General features: G+C 43.1%; 2 protein-coding genes across 12 annotated transcripts in view; both read right to left on the reverse strand.

Annotated features, from left to right (window-relative positions):
- LOC126989659 (fibronectin-like) overlaps positions 1 to 23,035 on the reverse strand; it is a 79,789-nt gene that overhangs the window by 25,317 nt on the left and 31,437 nt on the right. The window lies entirely within an intron of this gene.
- LOC126989658 (receptor-type tyrosine-protein phosphatase delta-like) lies at positions 2,293 to 22,320 on the reverse strand. Its single transcript, XM_050848252.1, has 18 exons — positions 22,153 to 22,320; positions 20,222 to 20,267; positions 17,881 to 18,159; positions 17,405 to 17,680; positions 17,048 to 17,311; positions 14,957 to 15,244; positions 14,103 to 14,378; positions 13,757 to 13,897; positions 13,490 to 13,633; positions 13,085 to 13,375; positions 12,782 to 12,913; positions 9,699 to 9,839; positions 9,124 to 9,414; positions 8,824 to 8,955; positions 7,977 to 8,117; positions 7,533 to 7,756; positions 3,591 to 3,826; positions 2,293 to 3,166 (listed from the first exon to the last, which is right to left on the reverse strand). The coding sequence occupies exons 1-18, from the start codon at positions 22,249 to 22,251 to the stop codon at positions 2,476 to 2,478; spliced, it is 4,092 nt and encodes a 1,363-aa protein (XP_050704209.1). The 5' UTR covers positions 22,252 to 22,320; the 3' UTR covers positions 2,293 to 2,475.

Here is a 23,035-nt window from a genome sequence, read left to right on the forward strand (position 1 = left end):
TGGTGAGTGCCAATACAATTGTCACATTCAAAAATAGACTAGATAAATTCATGGACAGCGATATTAGGTGGGATTAGATACACGGGAGCTTAGGGTCAAAGGAGCTGCCTCGTACAGGCCTACCGGCCTCTTGCAGACTCCTGCGTTCTTATGTTCTTATGTTCTTATGTTGGTAGTCACAACTTTCATTTCTGTATATTTTTAGGAAAATGTTTTATAAGGGTCGGTATTTTCGTCGCATTTATTTTACGTGATTGCTCATACATTCCAAATATTACATGCTTAGATAAAGACCCCTTCAACAGGATACTGCCTTACAAATATATAATGTGGTGGTTAAAATAACTAATATAACATTTATAATAATCACACAACAACAATAAAACCAGTACGACAGATAAATATAACAAAAAATAATAATAATTATAATAAGAATAAAAACAACATACATTTTTGCCATAGCAGTTGAAACCGCACGCCTACGTGAATACCAGTTGGACTGGAGGAAAAAATCTTACTTAAATGTTCTAGGAATACACGAGTGATTAAATCACGCTAAAAGAGAAGCCTTCGCAGTCCCCGCTAACAGGGCAGGCCTTCGCACGCGATGTAATGTCTTTGTACGAGGAGGAAGATGTGATTAATGTAGCACATGAACATCAAGCTTATGTGAGAGAAACAAAGTCATTAGGCACTGTGTCCTGAACACTACAGTCCTGAGGCATACGAACCTATACAGTATACTTCGTAATACACACCGAGTACATGATAAAAGAAGAAACAAAGATTACACTGTAGAAATGTTAGTTAGTCTACTTACTGACACGCCACGACCTACATCCCATTTACGTCACCCTCCATTTGCAGCATCGTTTGCCTGTGGCTGTGAAGTCTCCTGAGCTCCCGCAGCCCCCACAGCGGTGCAACGAGACAATCAACCAAGGCACAGCACGAGACGCCCCAAAACAGTGTGGTTTTGTTCTGCCACACCAAAAAAAGATGCTTCGGGCAGCCATTCTTCCTCATGCATCCCTATCACAAACACACCTAACCGATCCAAAAGGAGGAGGAGGAAGAGGAGTGGAAAAATAAAATAAAAGAACAAGAAGGAGATGACAGCGTGAAGGGAGTTAGAGGACCAAAGAAGCAGCCCACCGCTTATCTATAACAGTTTCCTGAACTACAACAATGTATATAATAAAACACCTGAGCACTGTTCCTGAAGGGAAATAATTTTTTTTAATAATTCAGTGTGAAAAACTTAGTACCAAAAATGACTTACAGATCCTACTTGCTCGAGGTAAGAGATCGTGAAAGGTTCGTTAATAACAGCCTGCTTAGGAAAGTTAAAAACAGTCTCACAATCTAGAAACCACACACACACACACACACACACACACACACATATATATATATATATATATATATATATATATATATATATATATATATATATATATATATATATATATATATATATATATATATATATATATATATATATATATATATATATATATATATATATATATATATATATATATATATATATATATATATATATATATATATATATATATATATATATATATATATATATATATATATATATATATATATATATATATATATATATATATATATATATATATATATATATATATATATATATATATATATATATATATATATATATATATATATATATATATATATATATATATATATATATATATATATATATATATATATATATATATATATATATATATATATATATATATATATATATATATATATATATATATATATATATATATATATATATATATATACGTAAATATATATTTTTTATACCATTAATCATTTGTATGGAATCTGATCTCTAGAGTGGGATGGTCAATGATGTACACCTAATAGGGCAAAGATTGAGCTTTTTAAGAAGTAAATATGAAAAGAGTTGTGTGGTGTTAAGCCACTGGCAAAAGCTGAGAGGGTGTGGATGGGCTCTAACGAAATCAATTTATAGTAATGATTGAAAAAGTGTATCATGGTATACCACTTAAATGCTTTAGAGAGTAAGGCCTCCCACTCCTGCACGACATAACTAAATAATTCTGAGAGTTCTAAAGACATGAAGAAACGGTTAATGGAGAATATTCACCAGCTTATTTATAAGTGTGGACAGGAGTGTCAATGAGAGAGAGAGAGAGAGAGAGAGAGAGAGAGAGAGAGAGAGAGAGAGAGAGAGAGAGAGAGAGAGAGAGAGAGAGAGAGAGAGAGAGAGAGAGAGAGAGAGAGAGAGAGAGAGAGAGAGAGAGAGAGAGAGAGAGAGAGAGAGAGAGAGAGAGAGAGAGAGAGAGAGAGAGAGAGAGAGTAACTTTAAGTGGATAGAAAAAATTAGGGAGAGAAAGAATGCCTCATTCTTGCCCATCCTCGTCCTGATGCCTTTTTTACCCGACCTCGGCTGAATGATCACAGTTCTTGTATTCCTTCAAAGCTCATAACAAATTGTTGCGACGGCCGCTTCATGAGCATCCTGTCCCCGGGCCTGGCAGGGTCTGCCTCCTGTGAGGGTCGTCTGCTGTAAAGGTCATCAGTGGACCTTCTTGAAGGCCCATGCTGAGGAAGGCGAGTGGGAAATGACCCACCAACTGCTGGTACCTGTTGGGATGGCCTCCTTGCAAACTCACCCGATATGGGCCTGCCAATGTCTGCCTGCTGAGAGGGACGCCTGCCATACTCTTTCATATTGGGTCTACCTACGTCTATCTGCTGTGATGGGCGCCTACCATATTCCCCTAAGGGGGGCCTGCCGGGGCCACCACTGAGAGATGGCCTGCCGATCATGTCCTGCTGAGAGGGACGCCTGTTGTACTCCTCGTAGTTCCTCATCCTGCTGTTCACCTGCTGGGATGGTCTCCTGTTGTACGCTCCCATCCGGGGCAGACTAGTGGCCACCTGCTGTGAGAAGCGTCTGCTTGGCGGGGCGCCGGACATCTGTCCCCTGTCATAAGCAGAAGGGATTCCATTACCAGCACCCAATTCGTGCTTTGACAGTGAAGGTCGCGGGTTCGTGTACAACTCGCTGTTTGTCCCGAAGTCGATGCTTCCACTCTTGTTCTGGAAATGGTGGTTGGCCGAGCTGTGGTGCTGCCTTCTGTACCTGCGGGGGATGAAAGAAAAAGGGTTACAGTGTTCTGAGGTGAACACACTGAATGACTGCATTGAATAATTGAAGAGAAAGCGGCATTGCTAATTCTTCCGACTATACAATTATACAACTTCCTTTTTTGTTTCTTCCTTTGAACTCGTCTCTACCCGGCTACCGACATTCATTTGATATTAAGCATATATATATATATATATATATATATATATATATATATATATATATATATATATATATATATATATATATATATATATATATATATATATATATATATATATATATATTATGCATATATCAGTAAACCTCAAAAATTATTATTTACATGAAAGAAAACTTACTAAAAGCAAATTAGAGCGACTTATGATTCCAAACTTATTATTCCCCTAATGCATTCAACAAAAAATAATTTACTCACAACTCATCACTATCGCCATCGGCAACCTCGGGCAGGCTGAAGGCAGGTTTAAGATCCTCTGACGAACCTTTTTTCCTGTACAGAATAAAACCACCGACCAAAAGAATTATCAGCAATATTCCACCTCCCACCGACAGCCCGATAATGAGGCCCGTATTGGAGGGTGAACGGTTGCTAATGTTGGCCGTGGTCACGTCTGTCTTCTCCGCCTCGCCATCCCCCGCACCGTTAATAGCCTGAAATAAAAGTGATACAGAAATATTAGGAGACGGAAGGGAGAAGGCTTTGTGGACTCTGTAAAACATCAACCACGCTCCCATTTCCTGCCCGGAACATGCGAACTGACAGGGGCGGCCAGATGAGTGCCAGGTCAAGACGGTGTTTTTTTTCTTAGATGAATTAGAGGAAGGCATGAGACGGACGCTTTGCACCACGTTTCTCCATGCAGTGTATAAGTTTCTTTTAGGTGTCTGTTTGCACGGACTACGCAATGCCAATATGATGCAGCAGATTATTGAACATTTATCGTTTTAGTATAGTGTATCACTTTCATACCATAATAGTTTAGTGTATCTGGATCCCCCACGTATGCGAAGAGGTGTGTGCCGCCCAGACTAACCTGCTAGTGACCCACAACAAGCGAGATTAGACGCCTAGTTCTGTGACCACCCTCACCCAAAGGCAAGGCAAAACAAAATATATATTGTTTGTCTGCTGCTTTTATTCATCGCCTGGTGGCAAGCTGTCGCATGTTATCCTTAAAGAACTGTCAAAAATTGGACGCGTGCTTGCCCTCCCGTCGATGTAACGATGCAGTGATCTTTCAAGCCAAATAGTTACGCAGCGGCTTCCTATATTTTTCATACTGTTACTACTTTTTTTTACGTCCTGCCTTATAGCTCCGGTAGGCTTTCTTGGTTGGGCATGGTGGTCTACCCGAAACCGTCTTGGCGCAGGCAAGTGTTTATAGTGGCGTCACAAATTATTTGGCTCATGCTGCGCCCCGGAGCTCATTTTTTTATTTTCATTGGACAGTTCCTCTAGGGTCCGGTTTAATGTGTGGTCTTCAAGACAGCATTTGGGTAGTCTTAGGCCACTCGACGGTGGCTGAAAAATCCCAGGTGGTTAATTCGGATATGAACCGGCATCATCCAGGACGCGGCGAACGCGGGACCGGCACGCTAACCACTCAGCCACCGCCTCCTCAAACTACTACTAGTACTACTGCAACTACTAGTACTATTACTACTATTGGTATTACTACTATTACTACCACAACAACTACTACTACTAGTGCTGCTACAACTACTACAATTACTACTACTACTACTACTACTACTAGTGTTGTTGCAACTACCACAGCTATTACTACTATTACTACTTCTACTACTACTACTACTACTACTACTACTACTACTACTACTACTACTATTACTACTACTACTCCTAGTGTTGTTTCAACTACCACTACTACTATTATTGCTACTACTACTACTTCTACTAGTACTACTACTACGACCACTACTACTACTACTACTATTACTGCTGCTGCTGCTGCTATTACTAAAATTTATACTACTACTACTACAGTACTCTCCTTATCAGTTCTCAGAATGGTTCTAGTCAACAGAGTCCTGTATGCTCCGAGTTCCCAGCCAGCCTGGCACCACGACTCGTCTCTTATTCTCCAGTGTCCCCCTCGAGGAAAGGCAACTTCTAGGCCTAAGGCGCTTTCCAATACACTCCATGGCAGCGTTGAGAGTTTCACAATTCTTCACTGCCACTGCATACTCCAGAGCACACGCCTCGTGCCTTAGTTTCTCAAGATGGGACCCTGGGGGGTTGCATCTTGAGATTGTTTTTACTCTGATGGGAATCCTCGGTTGTGCAGCAATAAGTCTGTGGTCGGTAGTAAAGAGCTCAGCACTCAGGAAAACTATACAGCCCTGGAGGATCCTTCAACGAGTACTAACAACAATGTTATCGATCTCCTTTACCACGCCACCAGCATTGCTATACCAAGTCCAGTGGCAAGGGTGGCGTCTCTGGAACCAGGAACTAGCAATCCTCAGCCTTATGGACTTTGCAAAGTTCAGTAAAGTGAACAGTGAGTGAAGTGTTTACGTTTCTGGTGCCAGAGCCTTGGGGACCAGCACATAACTCATAGCCATGTCTCTCTGTGCCGGTAAGTGCATTGAGGTCGCCCAAGACAATGGGTATGTCGCAGGGAGATCACTGGTCAAGTATAGAGTCAAACTTGGCGTAAAGCATCAATTTCTTCTCAAGCCCGCACATCTCGGTAGAGACTTGCACTGCAACAACAGATATGAAACCCAAGGTGTGCTTCAACCTCACCAGCACCAAACGCTTATCAACCGAAGTAACCCTATCGATAGAGGACTGCAGTCGGCTAGATTAACACCGGACTTAGCTTGAGAATATTGGGGTTCGTAAGTATACGTCCGGGGCAGGGAGCTCTCCTCCCCCGGCCAGACCTTTCAAAAGTACTGGACGCCATATATTCAAGTTGGGAGGTTCGCTCTCCTGCGCCCCCACCCAACACGGAGCCCTACAAGGGAAGGCTGAGCGTAGGCCTGGGAGACCAACAGCCCCAGGGGTAGTATGAGAGTATATGCGGCCACCATCTGACACAGTGGTGGCCGTTTGGATAAAGGTGGCGCAGACTAGCCGAGTGACATCTCCGAGCAAGGAGAGGCCGCCCGTCTTGTCCGGAATGAGGGACCAAAGAGATGTGTTGCTATCCGCACCACACGACTAAGGCATCGTTCAACGTCCAGGACTCCCGTCTCCAGCCTTACAGGGACGCCACCCACGGCATACATGTGGGAGAACTAAGTTAAGGGCGCACCAAACCGTCCTCATAGTTTGGCACGTGCAATGGAGGAAAGGATTATTCAGAAAGAGAGAAAGAAGGATACAGCTAGTACAGTAGTACTACTACTACTGTTACTACTACTATTACTACTACTATTACTACTACTACTATTACTACTACTACTACTACTACTACTACTACTACTACTACTACTACTACTACTACTCCTACTACTACTACTACTACTACTACTACTACTACTACTACTACTACTACTACTACAACATAAATGATACCTCCACCCATGTTTATTTTCCCGACACATAATCATGGAGGGCTCCATAGCTTGGAGGTCATTAGCCCCAACTCTGTTCGGTCATTAGCCCCAACTCTGTTCGCTAATGACTGTGGCATCCAACCATATCACTAATACTACCTAACACTAAATCACCTATCATCTATTACGTCGAGATACCCCTTTCCTTCCCTATTCAAGTCACTCCCGACCCACCATAATGTCACTCTCCATCACTGTGGCTTCATAGTCAATAATAATAATAATAGTAATAATGATAATAATAATAATAATAATAATAATAATAATAATAATAATAATAATAATAATAATAATAATAATAATGATAATAATAATAATAATAATAATAATAATAATAATAATGATAATAATAATAATAATAATAATAATAATAATAATAATAATAATAATAATAATAATAATAATAATAATAATAATAATAATAATAATAATAATAATAATAATAATAATAATAATAATAATAATAATAATAATAATAATAATAATAATAATAATAATAATAATAATAATAATAATAATAATAATAATAATAATAATAATAATAATAATAATAATAATAATAATAATAATAATAATAATAATAATAATAATAATAATAATAATAATAATAATAATAATAATAATAATAATAATAATAATAATAATAATAATGATAACACTATTAGTAAAGTTCCAACAACAACTAACTCTGATGTAACAACAACATATACGTATAAAGTTTAACATACGTGTGTCTCACTTACTCTTAATGCAAAGCACCACCTCTTACCATGACATACACGACGTAAGAAGTGGAGGAAGACAGTTTAGTGATCTCATACGTCATATCTTCTGGGTTAGTGACGGCTTCGTCGATTATATCCCCGTTCATTGCTTTCCATCTGAGGCGCCACCCGTTAAGTATCCCACGAATGGACAGCGGTAGGCCCCACGCCACCGTTACGGAAGAGGTGCTGTTCGCTATCTGTTCGACTGACGTTGGCTTGCTGGAGGCTGTGCGAAAGGAAGAACGTGGAACAACGACGAAGGTTATTGATCAGCCGAAAAGAAATCCTCCACAGTTAGGTTAAGTATGTGTAATAGATCCACGGAAGTTTAGACGCTGAAACTGTTCTTGTCATCATTATAACTAAGGTTGTACAGGTTAGAAAGAGTGTCTTTCGACGATAAGACTAGTTACGGTCAAGGCCTCGATCTTCACTGAGCCACTCACCTTCCTCGGGGGTGGTGGCGCTGCAGTCAGTGTGCTCCGGGTTGTTGTCGACGTGGATCTGAAGAAAGACATTCGAGTAGGCGGGCAGCGACGACACCGTGGCGGAGGTGTCATCCTTCCCGAACTCCTGCCAGCCTTTTCCTGCAACACCACCACTTCTTCTGTTTTTTGTACATGTGGCAAAAAGTAGCTAACACCCATGTGTCGATTGGACAGAGTGGAACTAAAGCTATAAACACAGTGTGGTGTTGGTTATGTGGGCACGAGAAGCTACAGTCTATTCATTGGCATCCACTTAACCAACACAACACCTGAAGATTTCGCTCAAATTCCAATCATTTGCTTCAAGGGTGTTCGATACTGTTTTGGCGACTGTACAGAAAAGTCTCCATCGCCTATTGTGAGGAGTTCGTGAGCAAAATTTGTCCCTTAGGGAATTGAGGATTGCTTGATATTATAATGTGCTTTGGTTTAACTTATATATTTGTGATTAACACTTCTCACTTCCTCTTTCCCCACGAACCTAGTTTTGACGCAGCCGTAGTTATCATCCCCAAACACACCATAGCCAACACATCATACTTTTTAACCATTGCAACATCTGCCGCACACAGCAAGAATACAACCAAAAACACAACCATTTTCCATCACATACACCAGAAACGCCCATACATTGTAAATAAGCAACAACACTCAATAATAGGAACAGCATTTACAATATCAGTAGCAACAGCAGCACAGCGCAAAATACAAAAGAACAATAGCAACGATGACAGCAAGAGCAGGAGTGCCATACCTCACACAAAGATATGCCGCAGGGGGAGGGCCATGCACGAAGAAAGCTCACCTGCGTCATCAGACCAGAGAGAATCGTAGGTCCACGTGAGGTTGTAGGATCCGATCGGGCATCCCGCGTCCTCGAGGGTCCAGCTGAGTGATACCTGGCCAGGCTCGGAGGACTTACAGTTCAACGTTTTGACTGATGAAAGGGAAGAAAAAAATTGGTATCATATATGACAATAACTGAAATGCAAAATATTATTGAGTCTCTTATGTTTAGTTCCTTGGTAACACATCAGTTATTGCAAGAAATCATTAAGAAACTTTCAACATGAAACACTTATCGATGTCTTCCTTGATCACTTACCCGAGTTAACGAGATATGCTGTCACTGGCGGGGATGCATCTCCTAACTCAGCCACGGTCACCACTTTCGCCCTCACCGTCACGTCCACCGTTAAGTCACACGAGTCTCCTTGAATTTCTGAGGAGAAAGTGCTGTTGTCTTCTGTCATGAGGGATCCCTTGCCATTATTCGAGTCTTCCCATTCGACTTGATAGAGGGCAATGATGCCGTTTTTCTGCTCTGGTTCAGACCAGGTCACAGTAATTACTAAACCCTCTGTTGTAACATTCACTGCAGTAGGCGGTCCGGGAGCTGCATGACAACACGGTTAAGTTTATTAACAAATGGGGGTTAAACTTTTTATCCAAACTCAGACACTCATTTCCTTAAACATGTGAATAATTGTGACCACTTCTTAATGATGTGAGTACTCGTAGATACTCGAATTTTGCTGTGATTACTTGTATCTTCACATGAAAAATAATGTCATGTTCATGTCCTGTAGTATGTAACGAAAACTAGCGGGGAAGGGCGCGTGCAAAAGAAGGATGCGGCGGAAGTACGGTCAAAGCCTCGATCTCCAATGAGTCACTCACCTTCCTCGGGAGTGGTGGTGCTGCAGTCAGTGTGCTCCGGATTGTTGTCGACGTGGATCTGAAGAGAGACACTCGAGTAGGGCGGCAGCGACGTCACCGTGGTGGAGATGTCATTCTTCCCGACGTTCTGCCAGCCTTCTCCTGCAACGTTATCAGTTCAGAAAAAAATATGTGGTTTGTCACACTAGACAAGTTTCCAAGGGTGGAGGGTCATTACCGTGGCCTTACGGAGGCTCGGTCATTACCCACCAATGGCTCAGCTATTGCGTTTGGTTTCGTTATAGATAAATGTCCTATTAGGAATCGAGAACTATATAGAATATCTTTTATTTATGTATGTATACATTATTTACGGTAAAAGAAGCAGCTCAAGGACAAAAACAAATGAGATGAAAAACGCCCACTAAACACAGCTCCCACCGAAGGAAGAAGAGTGGCCAAAAGAGAGATAATTTTGCTTGCAGATGTGTCTTGAGACTCCTCTCTTGAAAGTGGTAAATTCGTAGGCAGGAGGAAATACAAACGAAGGAAGGCTTATACAGAGTTTACCTGTGAAAGGCATGAAAGAATGAAGGTGCTGGTTAATCCCTGAATAAGAGATGAGCTAGAGCGGAAAGTTGTGCGCATCGTGGCCGCCGGAGGGGTGGAGGCTTGCTGTCAGCAAGTTCAAAAGAACAGTCGCCATGAGAAAATATCGAGAAGAAAGAAAAAGAGGCAACACAGAGGCGGAATTTAAGAGGCAGATGACTGTCATTAAGAGATGGGGAGTTGATAAACGAAGAGCCTTTGACTCTACTCTGTCCAAAAGGGCTATGTGTGTGAAGCCCTCCCAGACATGAGATGCATACTCCATACGAGGGCGGACAAGGCCAATGTGTATATATGGGCAGCATCTGTGAGGGGGAAATACTGGTGGAGACGATACAGAACGCCTAACTACGAGGAAGCTGATTGATTAAGAGAAGGAATAGGAGGTTTCCAGTCAAGATTTTAAATAAAGAATGGACAGAGGATGATTAGTATAGAAGGTGACAGTAGGTGTTCTCAAAGAATATAGGAGACGAGTTCGGAAAAATGTGACGAGTTGACAGGCGGAGAAATTGATTTTTTGAAGCACTAAAAGACGCGAGGTTTCTCATACCCTATTCAATATTATAGTAAAGTCTGAGGTTAAGCGTTCTGCAGCCTCCAGCCTTGAGTCTTGTGATTCCTATTTGGAGGTTCTTCTGTCAAAAGATGTTGAGTAATGCAGAGTATAGTAATCGGCGTACAAGTGGATAGGACAGTTTGTTATCGAAAAAAGATCATCAACGAACAACAGAAAGAGAGTGGGAGGTATTACAGAGCCCTGTAGGACACCACTGTCGATGGGTTAGGAGAAGAAGTGGCCATCTACCACAGCAGAAATAGATGGGCCGGAGAGGTAACAGGAGACAAAAGTAGTTAATAAGGGATAGAATATCGGTAGGAGGGAAGTTTAGAAAGCAAAGATTTATGCCAAACCCTGACAGAAACTTTCGAAAGCTCTTAAGTAACAAAAAAAGTTTAACCGAAACAGATAATAGAGAATGACAAGGAGTCAGTTAAGAAAGCAAGAGTAATTAGAGATTAGGAAGAGGTCTAGAATGTTGGGCGTGTCTCCAAGGGGGTGGGGATACGAGTAGTGTGCTGAACCAAATGCTCCAGATCACTGAGGAGAGCAAAATTGTCGGCTTGATCACCAGGCTGGTCAGTAAAAGAGGATGAAAGCCAAAGCAGGTGGTGAACATTGAAATATCCTAAGATGGAAATTTAAGTAAAGAGTCAAGAGGTGTTCCATCTTAGAGTCAAAGAATTTTACATAGATGGTAGAGTTAGGTGTGATATAAAGAGCACAGATGTAATTAGTAATAGAGTGATAATGAAGTCTCAGCCAGTAGATGGGAAATTCAGAAGAGTCAAGGTCGTGGGCACGAGAGTAAGTGATGCCGTTGCGTACGTACACACAGGATAGATATAGTAGGAGGGATCAGAGTGGAGAATACCGTCAGAAGCCCCCCTGGTTTCGGTGAGGAAAAGAAGGTGAATTTTAGGGGAGGAGAGATGCTGTTCCATAGAAGGGAAATTAAAACGAAGACCGCGAATGTTGCAGAAGTGAACAAGAAAAGTGTTCGGAGAGCTGTTAGAACACCTCTCAGGGCGAAATTCAAAGGGGCAGTTCGCTCTGGGGGCATTTGTGGTCCCCTTCCAGCCAGACGGGGACTCCAAGGCATCCTGATGTTCAGCCATTTTGAAATGATGTGTGTATCGTGCTTTTAGTGTGGTGTGGAAAGTAAGGGAACTTGTCTTTAGAGAACATGCTGAGCTACTCTCTGGTGTTGATGAGACAACGTAAAGTGAGGACACGGGAAGGGGTGTTGGTGGGATTGCACCACCCTCATCGCTACCCGTATATACCTCACCGGGAGTAACTTACTCCGTTACGGTATCTACTCCCACCAATGTGTCGATTGAACAGAGTGAAGCTAAAGCTAGAGACACGGTGTGGTGTTGGGTATGTGAGCACCAATAGCTACAGTCTATCCAGTGGTACCCACTTAACGAACACAACACCATGTCTGAAAATTTGACTCAAATTCCATTTATTTTCTTCAAGGGTGTTCGATACTGTTTTGCCGACTGTACAGAAAAATCTCCATCGCCTACTGTGAGGAGTTCGTGGGCAAAATTTGTCCGATAGGGAATTGAGGATTGCTTGATATTATATTGTGCTTTGGTTTAACTTATATATTTGTGATTACCACTTCTCACTACCTCTTTCCCATGAGTCCTAATTTTGACAAACCCGTAGTTATCATCCCCAAATACACCATAGCCAACACAACAGCCATCATACACTTTAATCATTGTTACACCTGTAGAACACAGCAAGAATACAGCTATTTTCCTTCGCATTCACCAGAAACGTCCATACACTATAAACAAGACCTACACGACTCAATAATAGGAACAACAATAGAACAATAGCAACGACGACCGCAGAAGTGCCATACCATACACAAAGAGATGCGGCAGGGGGAGGGGCATGCACAAAGAAAGCTCACCTGCGTCATCAGACCAGAGCGAATCGTAGGTCCACGTGAGGTTGTAGAATTCGACCGGGCATTCCGCGTCCTCGAGGGTCCAGCTGAGTGATACCTGGCCAGGCTTCGAGGACTCGCAGTTCAACGTTTTGACTTAAGAAAAGGAAGAAGATTAGGTATCATTAATGGCAATAAACGATAAGCAATATATTGTCAAGCCTTTCGTATGCTTAGTTTTCTGGTAACATATCAGTTATTGCAAGAATTCCTTAAGTCACTTTCAACGTGAAGTAATTATTATAGAGGTCTTCCTTGATCACTTACCCGAGTTAACGAGAAATGCTGTTACTGGCGGGGATGCATCTCCTAAATCAGCCACGTCCACTACTTTTGCCATCACCGTCACGTCCACCGTTACGCCACAGGAGGCTTCCTGAATCTCTGAGGAGAAAGTGCTGTTGTCTTCTGTCGTGCGGGATAGAAAGCCACCAGCCGAGTCCTCCCATGTGACTTGATAAATGTCAATGATGCCGTTTTTCTTCTCAGGTTCAGACCAGGTCACAGTAATTACTAAATCCTCTGTTGTAACATTCACTTCAGTAGGCGGTCCGGGAGCTGCGTGACAACACGGTCAAGTTTATTGACAATTGGTGGTTAAACTTCATTTTTATCCATTCAATCATTCAGTTCCTTGCAGTAAATAACGTATTTGATAACTTTTAAACTCACCTGCCATGGGAGTAACAGCGGAGCACTTTACAGCTTCGTCGCCACTGCCCATGGTGAGCTCAACGGAGTACTTGGTGTAGGGAAGAGCGGATATGTTGTAACAGGCTTCGTCTTTGGTCCAATCCATCGTCGTGCTGTTTGAATCTGCAGCGAGGGAGGAGCTTGTCATTGGGTTAGTGAGACAAATGGACTGTTGCCAGATGCAGCCAGACAACAAGAGTAATATCACGTCTGTTTCAGGCGGGAAGGTAATTCTAGAGCGCGTACCTACAAGGTCATCTGACCAGAGCACATCACCCTCCCACTTCAGGTTGTATTGCGACACTGCTGTGCAGGAGACGGAATAAGGCAACCAACACACCTCCACCCCAAGATCATCGGCAGTGCAGGTTACCTCTTCTGGCAAAACTGGAATGAAGTGGTCAGGTAACGTCTACAATGAACTACACGAAAGTCACTGTAAAACTAATAAAGTCACTGTAATAATATAGTGCTCTCCGGTGTTTACTTGTAGTTATACATGAAATAAAATGCGTATACAAAATGACCAAAGCATTTTAGGGATGAGTTTCTCAACCCCAAATGGACACAACTGAGCCCTTTCGTCACTCACCATCGCCATCGACGGTCGCGTACTTCACCTCAGAGCTTGAGCCCCAACCCGCGCCGTTGAGGGCCTTCACAGTGAGGCCAACACTCACGCACGGCTCCAGGTCCTCCACGCGGGCACTGTGCTCATCCCCGGCCACCTGCGTCCGTGGATCTATTTCTCCATCAACAAATATCCCGTACTTCACGATGATTCCATTTTCCTCGGCGGGAGTCTCCCAGGTGACCACCGCCGCGCCCTGCTCCGATGCCACGCTCAGGATCACCGGCGGGCCCGGGACTGTCAGGGAGACGCAAACAACGCACACTTCACGTCGTTGGCTGCAGACACACGTATCGCCATTACGATCAGTATTACTTCTCTGGTAATCTTGTAAGTACTTGCATCTACTTATTTTAACGTGTGACTACTTGTGAATAACTATGGTGGCTTGTAGATACTGTTGTTTACTGAAAGTATTTGTAGCTACTTCGTTTTGTACATGATGCTATATATCAATAATTGCTGTAAGTTTTGAATACTTTTGGCAACTTGTGAATACTTAAGGCTGATTGTAAATACCTGTGGCTAAATGCGGAAAATTCAGCATAATTTTAGGTAATTACAGCCACTTTTGAATACATGTGATTACTTTAAAAAAAAGGATTTTAAGTACTTGTGGTACTTGATAATTTGTATGGTTACTTGTAATCACCGCGCATGTTTGTCAGTAGTGAACCTAATTGTAAAAATTTGCGATTTGCAGTAATAGACGTTGCGTTCTGGTAAGTGCTTGCGTCACCCTCCAGTGCTGAGGCGAGCAACACGGCAGCGTGCGGGGAGGGCTGTGGGTGGGGACGAACAAGGGGTTTACTTACGTGCCTCATTGGACGTGCCGCTGCAGAAGGTGGGGCTGCCGAAGTCGCCGTCAATGGAGGCGGAGATCTCAAAACCATAGTCGCTGTAGGGGACTGGTTCCGTGATACGGTATTGTGTCAATGATGTATTCACGCTCCCCCTGTCTTCCTCTCCATCTCCCCACAGCTTTGTGCTCGTCCACAGCACGTTGTATTTTCCCAAGGCACAATTACTGTCAGGTGCCACCCAACTCACGGTGGGATAACCATCCTGCACCTCAACGGAGCAACTCTTGGGCGGCGGGGGATCTGTGAACCCCAACGTAAACACTTAGTGTGTGTGTGTGTGTGTGTGTGTGTGTGTGTGTGTGTGTGTGTGTGTGTGTGTGTGTGCGCGCGCGCGCGCGCTAATTATGCGGAAGGAGATATGAAGTTTCCATTTAAGGTTCTGAGTTATAGATAGACCGAAGATGTTTATTGCAGAAGGAGACAGCTGTGTACTGTTGAAGAAGAAATTGTGTCAAGATGACAAGTGAAGAAGTTTTTGAAGCATTGCGGACACCAAGGTCATTCTTTATCATTCGGAAATGATAGAAAAATCTGAGGTTAAGCATTCTGCAGCGCCCAGCAAAGAATCATGAAATTCCTGTAGGGAGGGACTTTTGTTAAAAGATCTTGAGCAATGTAGAGTAGAGTCAAAAGTATAGTATTGGATAGGACAGTTTGTTTTGGAAAGATCGTCAATGAACATCAGAGAGTGAAAAAGAGAAAGAACAGAGCCCTGTGGGATACATCTGTTAATAGGTTTACAAGACGAACAGTGACCGCCTACCACAGCTGATATAAACGGGCCAGAGAGGAAAATAGAAATATAAGCACAAAGAGAGGGATAGAATCTGTAGGAGGGCAGTTTAGGAAGCATAATTTTGTGCCAGACTCTGGAAAAATCAATCAAGCAATCTCTCTCTCTCTCTCTCTCTCTCTCTCTCTCTCTCTCTCTCTCTCTCTCTCTCTCTCAGCTCTCTCTCTCTCTCTCTCTCTCTCTCACAGCTCTCTCTCTCTCTCTCTCTCTCTCTCTCTCTCTCTCTCTCCTTTCAGGTCTCTCTTCTCTCAACTCTCAGCTCTCTCTCTCTCTCTCTCCTCTCAGCTCTCTCTTCTCTCAACTCTCAGCTCTCTCTCTCTCTCTCTCTCTCTCTCTCTCTCTCTCTCTCTCTCTCTCTCTCTCTCGCTCTGTTCTCTCTCTCTCTCTCATCTCTCTCTCTCTCTCTCTCTTCTCTCAACTCTCAGCTCTCTCTCTCTCTCTCTCTCTCTCTCTCTCTCTCTCTCTCTCTCTCTCTCTCTCTCTCTCTCTCTCTCTCTCTCTCTCTCTCTCTCTCTCTCTCTCTCTCTCTCTCTCTCTCTCTCTCTCTCTCTCTCTCTCTCTCTCTCTCTCCTCTCAGCTCTCTCTCTCCTCTCAGCTCGCTCTATCCTCTCAGCTCTCTCTCTCTCTCTCTCTCTCAACTCTCTCTCTCTCTCTCTCTCTCTCTCTCTCTCTCTCTCTCTCTCTCTCTCTCTCTCTCTCTCTCTCTCTCTCTCTCTCTCTCTCTCTCTCTCTCTCTCTCCTCTCCTCTCTTCTCCTTCCCTCTCTCCTCTTCATCTCTCTCTCCTCTCCCTCCCTCTCCTCCCCGTCCTTCTCCTCCCCTTCTCCCTCTCCTCTTCTCCATTTACCCCTCTGCATCTCCCCCTCTCCATCTCCCTCTCTCCCTTTCCCTCTTTAACTCTCCCTCTCTCTCTCTCTACCACTCTCCCTCTCACCTTTCCTTCTCTTCCTCCCTCTTTCCCTCTCCCTCTCCGCCTCCCTTTCTCCTCCTCCCCCTCTCCCTCTTCCCCCTCTCTCTCCCCCTCCCCCTCTCCCTCTCCCCATCCCTTTTCCCCTCTCCCTCTCCCTCTCCTCCTCCCTTTATCCTCCTCCCCTCTCCCTCTTCCCCCTCTCTCTCCCTCTCTCCCTCTCCTCCTCCCCCTCTCCCTCTCCTCTTCCTCCTCTCCCTCTCCCCTACCCCTCTCCCTCTCCCCCTCTTTCCCTTCCCCTCTCCCTCTCCCTCTCACTCTCACTCCATAATGCTTGCCACTCACCGCCACCAAGGGTTTTGCCGATGGTGGATGCCGTGAACTCGAGGCCGCTGTCGTATATGGAGGTGACGACGATGGTGCAGCTATCGCAGGGGTCAAGGCCTGTGAGTAGGTACGACAGTCCGAATACTTTTTCTACCGAGTAATCACACGGTAGAGCCTGTACCGTGTAGTACTGGGGCGGGTTGTAGGGTGGTGGTGACCAGCTCGAGTTAATGGCGGACGTGCTGATGCCCACTGCCACGAGATCCACAGGTGGGCCGCTCTCTGGAGGCAAAAGTTTCGTTACTGAAGCACTGGTGGGGCGAGACACAGCTGGCCACGGGCCTGTTTGAGGTGGCATTGTTTTGTGTCACTCACCGTCCTCGGCCGTGGTGGTCTCCTGGATGGTGGCGGGATCTCCTTCTCCTACAGAGGTAATGGCTGAAACACTCAAGATGTAAGTCGTATTTGGCAACAGCTCTGACACAGTGTGGGAAGTCACGGTCACCTGCGTGCTCTGAGTATCGACACCATCCAAGCTCCACTTCACTCGGTAATACTCGATGTCACACAGCGTCTCAGGCTTGTCCCACGTCAGCGTCATGGAGGTGCTAGACTCGCTCTCACCTTGCAGGTTTTGTGGGGGCGGAGGACCTGAGGAAAGGGAGGGTTCATTTATCGTCTTTTGCCAAAGCTTTATAGTAAAATTCTACTGAACTAATATTTTATGGTACGCAAATGTTTAAACTCAAAAAATGAAGTGCGTGGAAAGCGCCCCACTCAGGTGATAAGACTTGTTGGTCCTCAGCAGCGACAGATAAGAGAAATTTATGCATAAATTGTTCAAAGCTTACGCCCGACATCAGTGCGTCCGTCGCCGAGTACTGGGTCACTCATGTCTCCCACGGTTGACACGCTGCGGACGCCGAACGTGTAGCTCGTGCAGGCCTCGAGACCCATCCACTGGTAGTATATCTGGGTAGATGAGTCATGCATGTCCTCCATCTCCTCAACATACACGTAGTAATGATCGAGATCAGTCGTATCGGAAGGCTCACCCCACGTCAACAGCACGACGCTGTCTGACAGAACAATAACCTCCAGGTCCTGAGGCGGCTCTGGTGCCATGTCAGCTGTAAGGAGAAGGAAGGCGGTGACTGCATGAAGATGAACACAAAAACGCAAGAAAAATGAGTGACAATACAAAATCTGTGTAACTGTTATTATAAGCTAAAATCAAATTTAGTAGACCATTTTGTTTTTCCTTATTTACATCACTGAATGCAGTACAATGGGTAGAGTATGAAGAGTATGCATAATAAATGTTACAAGTACGTAATCCTAACACATCTACGACACAAACAATCGGGATAAAGTGAAGAAGAAATGATTTACAATTGTAATGTATTGGGTCTGGCTCAGTGATAGGATCAAACAGTAAATACAAAAAGGTTTAGAAAAAACAAAAACAAATTGTATAAAGATAGATTTATAATACTATAAGAGCGCAACACATTCTGTTATTCTGTTGTTTAATTTTGATATTATGTAACTCAAACAACAAAGTACTAAGCACAAACAACTCGGCGAAAACACCTGGAACAGGGATGTACGATATCCTACAAGCTGCAACGATGGCAGAAGTTATGCTCAGGAAAATATATTTCGACTAGATGATACACATAAGCTAGATGAAAATTACTGCAAAGGACGATTGTTTTTCGTGTCTCACTCCGGCCCGCGGCCTGCTCCCGAAAGTCCCCTCCGGCCCTCAATTCGGAAATGTTGCCCTTCCCCTGAAATAGTAGTATTGATGTATTCAAGATGACTACAAGAGCCAATAGCCTGTCTCGCCAAGCCTTGTTAGTGGTCGCTGCGGTGGCTGTTGTACCTGGTGGTGGTGGATGTGGCCGTGCTGGTTACGGCAAATGGCTCTCGGTGACGGTTGTGGTGGAGTAGTGTATGTACTGAGTTATTAACTGAAGATATCTTGCCCTAAGCCAATCATTTAACAAAGCAACAAAATTAATAAAAATAATTACAGACGTTACATCACGCAAGTGTATTATGGTACATCTGTTCTGACTGGATGTAAAAAATGTATATGAATAAATATACGATTATATAGATAAATAAATTAATACACAAAAAAAGACAAACAACAAACAAACAAACAAACAAACACACACACACACACACACACACACACACACACACACACACACACACACACACACACACACACACACACACACACACACACACACACACACACACACACACACACAACTGGCGCAACTGGTTAGAGCGCTGTGCTGTCAGGCTTCACAGCCGGATTCTTTCCGTTCACTAGGAGTGATTACTGTCCCCCGTTGAGCAAGGGGGGTGGGGTGTGAGGTCCTGGCAGTACCCTTAGATCGACTATTAAAGAGCACTTGCTCATGTCGGGAGGGTACCTGCTGGCGATTACGAGTCCAACTCGTCATCAGGTCGTGGTGAATTACACATAAATGTCGTTGTTGTAACTAAAGCAGCAGTAGTAATAGCAGCAGAGGCTGCAGTAGAAGGTTTATTATTATTATTTTACTTGTTATTATTATTATTATTATTATTATTATTATTATTATTATTATTAGTAGTAGTAGTAGTAGTAGTAGTTGTAGTAGTAGCAAAATTATCAATATTTGAAATAATTGTAGTAGTTGCAGTGGCAGTGGCAGTAGTAAGATTAATAGTAGTGATAACAGTAGAAGAGAGTAGCAAAAAATGTCGAGGTTGCTGTTGTTCTTGTATTAGTACTAGAGTCGGTTTCGTTTAATTTATCTATCCTTGAGTCGTGAATGACATCCTTGTTACCTGAATTTACCTTCTCCAGGATTCCCCAGGAACCCGTTCATCGACCAGCCAAAAAGGGAATATGAACACAAAGTTCAAGATGGACATTTTACCCCATTTCAATACACAAAACAATGATCAGTTCAACGGATATGTAAGAAAGCACACCTTACTTGAAGCTAATATACTAAAACATATAGAGGTAATATATACTGGAGGAATTAGGAGGGACATTTATCGTGGTCAGAAAGGAAAATGGAATAACATAAACAGTGCAAAAACAGTTTCGTATGTAGAGACAAAGAGAAGCGAAGGAAAATGGCAAAGCAATGAGCTCATGTCAGGAGGAAAATGACTTACCCTTCCTTGCATCCTCCGTTATTGCATCACGCTCATCTTGTTCTTTCTGGAATAAATGAAGAAAAAAATAAGTTTTCCTGACAATGAATAAGAAAATAAGTAAAGGGTGTGCCATTACAAAAGACTAAAGAATGCTTATTATTAATCTAATCATCCCATTTGTGACACGGAGCGACTGATCAACAAACAAACAGTACACACAAGATTTCGTCCATGATGGTGATGTTATCGCTGTTTTTTTTCCTTCTTGTGTTTATCAGATAGAGTTCCCGGAATCCGGTGATTGCGTTTACATCCAAAAATTTTCTGGAATATCTTATCATGATGCAAGAACATGTTCAATGAACAATAAATAAAATATATGATCTAAAGAAAAAGCAAATACGTGCTTGATTACATAAATAGCATGTTTGTATGGAGCCAAGGACACTACTGTTGGTTACAGGCCCTTTCCGACATTCCCGCTGCATTGCAGGAAGCGGACTCACATGACGATGACGGAGGTGATGGAATGAAACGGATGTAAACGAGATCGACCAAGAAAAAGAAAGCAGATATACGAGTATACACTCATGGAAGTAATGAAGGCAGCTAAAAAAACGGAAGCATACTCAGACACAAGTAATAATACTTGGTGCTCGTGGTGAAGTCAATTATTAATTATCATCAATTTTTCTCCACTTATTGACCGCCTTCAACCCTTAAGAGTCTCATTAAAGCTGCTTCTCTTATTATCCTTTATCGCTATGTTCATTCTACCTGTCTCTGAACTACGATCAAATCAGATTGGCAAGAGCGGCGTGTTTATAGTGGCGCCATCTTTTATTGGCTCATGCTGCCCCCAGGAGCTCATTCCTGAATGACGTGGACGGTTATACTAGAGTCAGGGTTGATGGGTGCTCTTCACGACATCATGTGGGTAGTCTTAGGCCACTCGGCGGTGACTGAAAAATCTCAGGTGGTAGCGGCGGATTCGAAACCGCGTCGTCCAAAACGCGGTGAATGTGGGGCCCGCACGCTAACCACTCAGCCACCGCCTCCCTTTTGCATCGTTTCTTTATCATTAGTATATCAATCGTCATCATATGACTCCGCTTTCTCCAAGGGCAGGTTGGAATGTCGGGAAGGTCATGTAACCAATCGCAGAGTGTTCTTGGCTGCATTCAAACATGCAGTCAAACTATTCATATTTAAATATGCAACTAATAGTGCGTATTTATCTACACATATTGGAAGACATTATCAAAAAGTTTAATAGCCCCGAGCTCTCATCGAGAAGATTTTATAACTTATCGCCGTTATCGGAGTATTTCTAACTCAACCTCAACCAATTCCAATCCTATTGGCTCCTCGGAGCTCTGGCGCAGGGCAAACAGCTCTTCTAATAAAACAAAAAGACTCACCACAGACTACGAAAAGCCAGTGAAAGACGGAATGGACAAGAGATAAAACGAAGGCTTAGGAGCGAAGTTCAACACAAAATAAAGTGATGTAAAATGAAGCGACATATTGACCTCGACGCCACCAGACCCACTGATAACTAAGGGCTCACACGCCGCCTCATGACCCTTGGAGGGAAGCACAACCTCATCTTTACACTCACAAACTCCCGCACCTCAGCTCACCTTCAAGCGATTCAAGCACACCAAGCACATAAGCTACTTCACGGCGACAGACAAAAACGGCACATGTTACGTAGCCTGCACATCTAAGCACATCCTAGACGTAGGACACACACTGGTACATTTACTCTATCATCCCTTTCTTTTTCTGTCCTCTCTAAAGTAACCATCTTCTTTCTAGGTATACCTTTCATAAAAAAACAACAACGAAAGTACAACAACCAAAACAAAGCACAATCGCCAAGCTTAGTCTACTTAAGCATCGCGAAGATTCCGTTTCTGGTCCATCTCTTCCACCTCAACACCCACCTGCCGCTCCTCCGCATCCAGGGTGGCTGAGCAGTACAGAGGCAACGCAGCGATCAGGAAGACGAGGAGGAAAAGGACGCCCCTGGAGAAGGAAGGCATGCTGACCCGCTAGTTCCAAGTCCTCGTCTGGCTCTGTGCGGCGCGGCCCTTCATCACCTATCATATCAGAGGAGATAAAGCAACAGATGCGCCGACTCCGAACTCGAGGACGCCTGCCAAATAAAGAGATCGACTGCATTATTTTTATGGTGGCCTTGCATTGAGGAAATTATTCGTTGGTTAACTCATACCGTTAGGTCTTTCCTCTTCAATCCGGGTTTTATTTCTGAAGCTTTAATTGGCATTTTCTCTTTTCCATCAGGTGGGAATATTTTTTGTATTGAATTTCGGGTTTTCGTTAGGAAGTTAAACGTTATTGTCTACTCTCTTGTCCTATGAGTATCCCTAACGGGTGTGCTGCTACTTTCTATTACATTTCCTGAGTAAAAAACATATTTCTCCTCGTAAGATCTAGTTTAAAGCAGTTCCTTTTCTTATATTATCTTAGTGTTGATTTTCCTTTCTCTTCTTTATTTTTTACAACAAAGGAGACAGCTCTAGGGCACAAAAAAAGGAAAACAATAATAAAATAAAAGGCCGCTACTTGCTGCTCCTAAAAAGAATCCAAAGAGGTGGCCGAAAGAAAGGTCAATTTCGGAAGAGGTGTCCAGATACCTTGAGCTTTAATTCATTTTCTTAGTGATCATTTTTATTGGAAACCGCCGAAAATGTATCTGATGACTCATTTCAAAATATCAAAGTTCACGGGTGTTTTTCTTATTCCTTCTGTGTTTGAGTTTTGATAGCGGTGATTTCTATGCATCGTATTGTTATGAATATGTGT

The sequence above is a fragment of the Eriocheir sinensis genome, unplaced genomic scaffold, assembly GCF_024679095.1.
Source record: "Eriocheir sinensis breed Jianghai 21 unplaced genomic scaffold, ASM2467909v1 Scaffold1261, whole genome shotgun sequence".
Lineage (NCBI taxonomy): Eukaryota > Metazoa > Arthropoda > Malacostraca > Decapoda > Varunidae > Eriocheir > Eriocheir sinensis.

What these genes read in the sequence shown, in the direction of transcription:
- LOC126989658 (XM_050848252.1), bottom strand. Translation starts at nt 22,251, where the DNA reads ATGCCTTCCTTCTCCAGGGGCGTCCTTTTCCTCCTCGTCTTCCTGATC. An exon ending in CGGCACGTCCAATGAGGCAC is followed by an intron (nt 14,379 to 14,956) that starts GTAAGTAAACCC and finishes TCTCCCTGACAG; the next exon opens with TCCCGGGCCCGCCGGTGATC. An exon ending in CTGGTCAGATGACCTTGTAG is followed by an intron (nt 13,634 to 13,756) that starts GTACGCGCTCTA and finishes CCCTCGCTGCAG; the next exon opens with ATTCAAACAGCACGACGATG.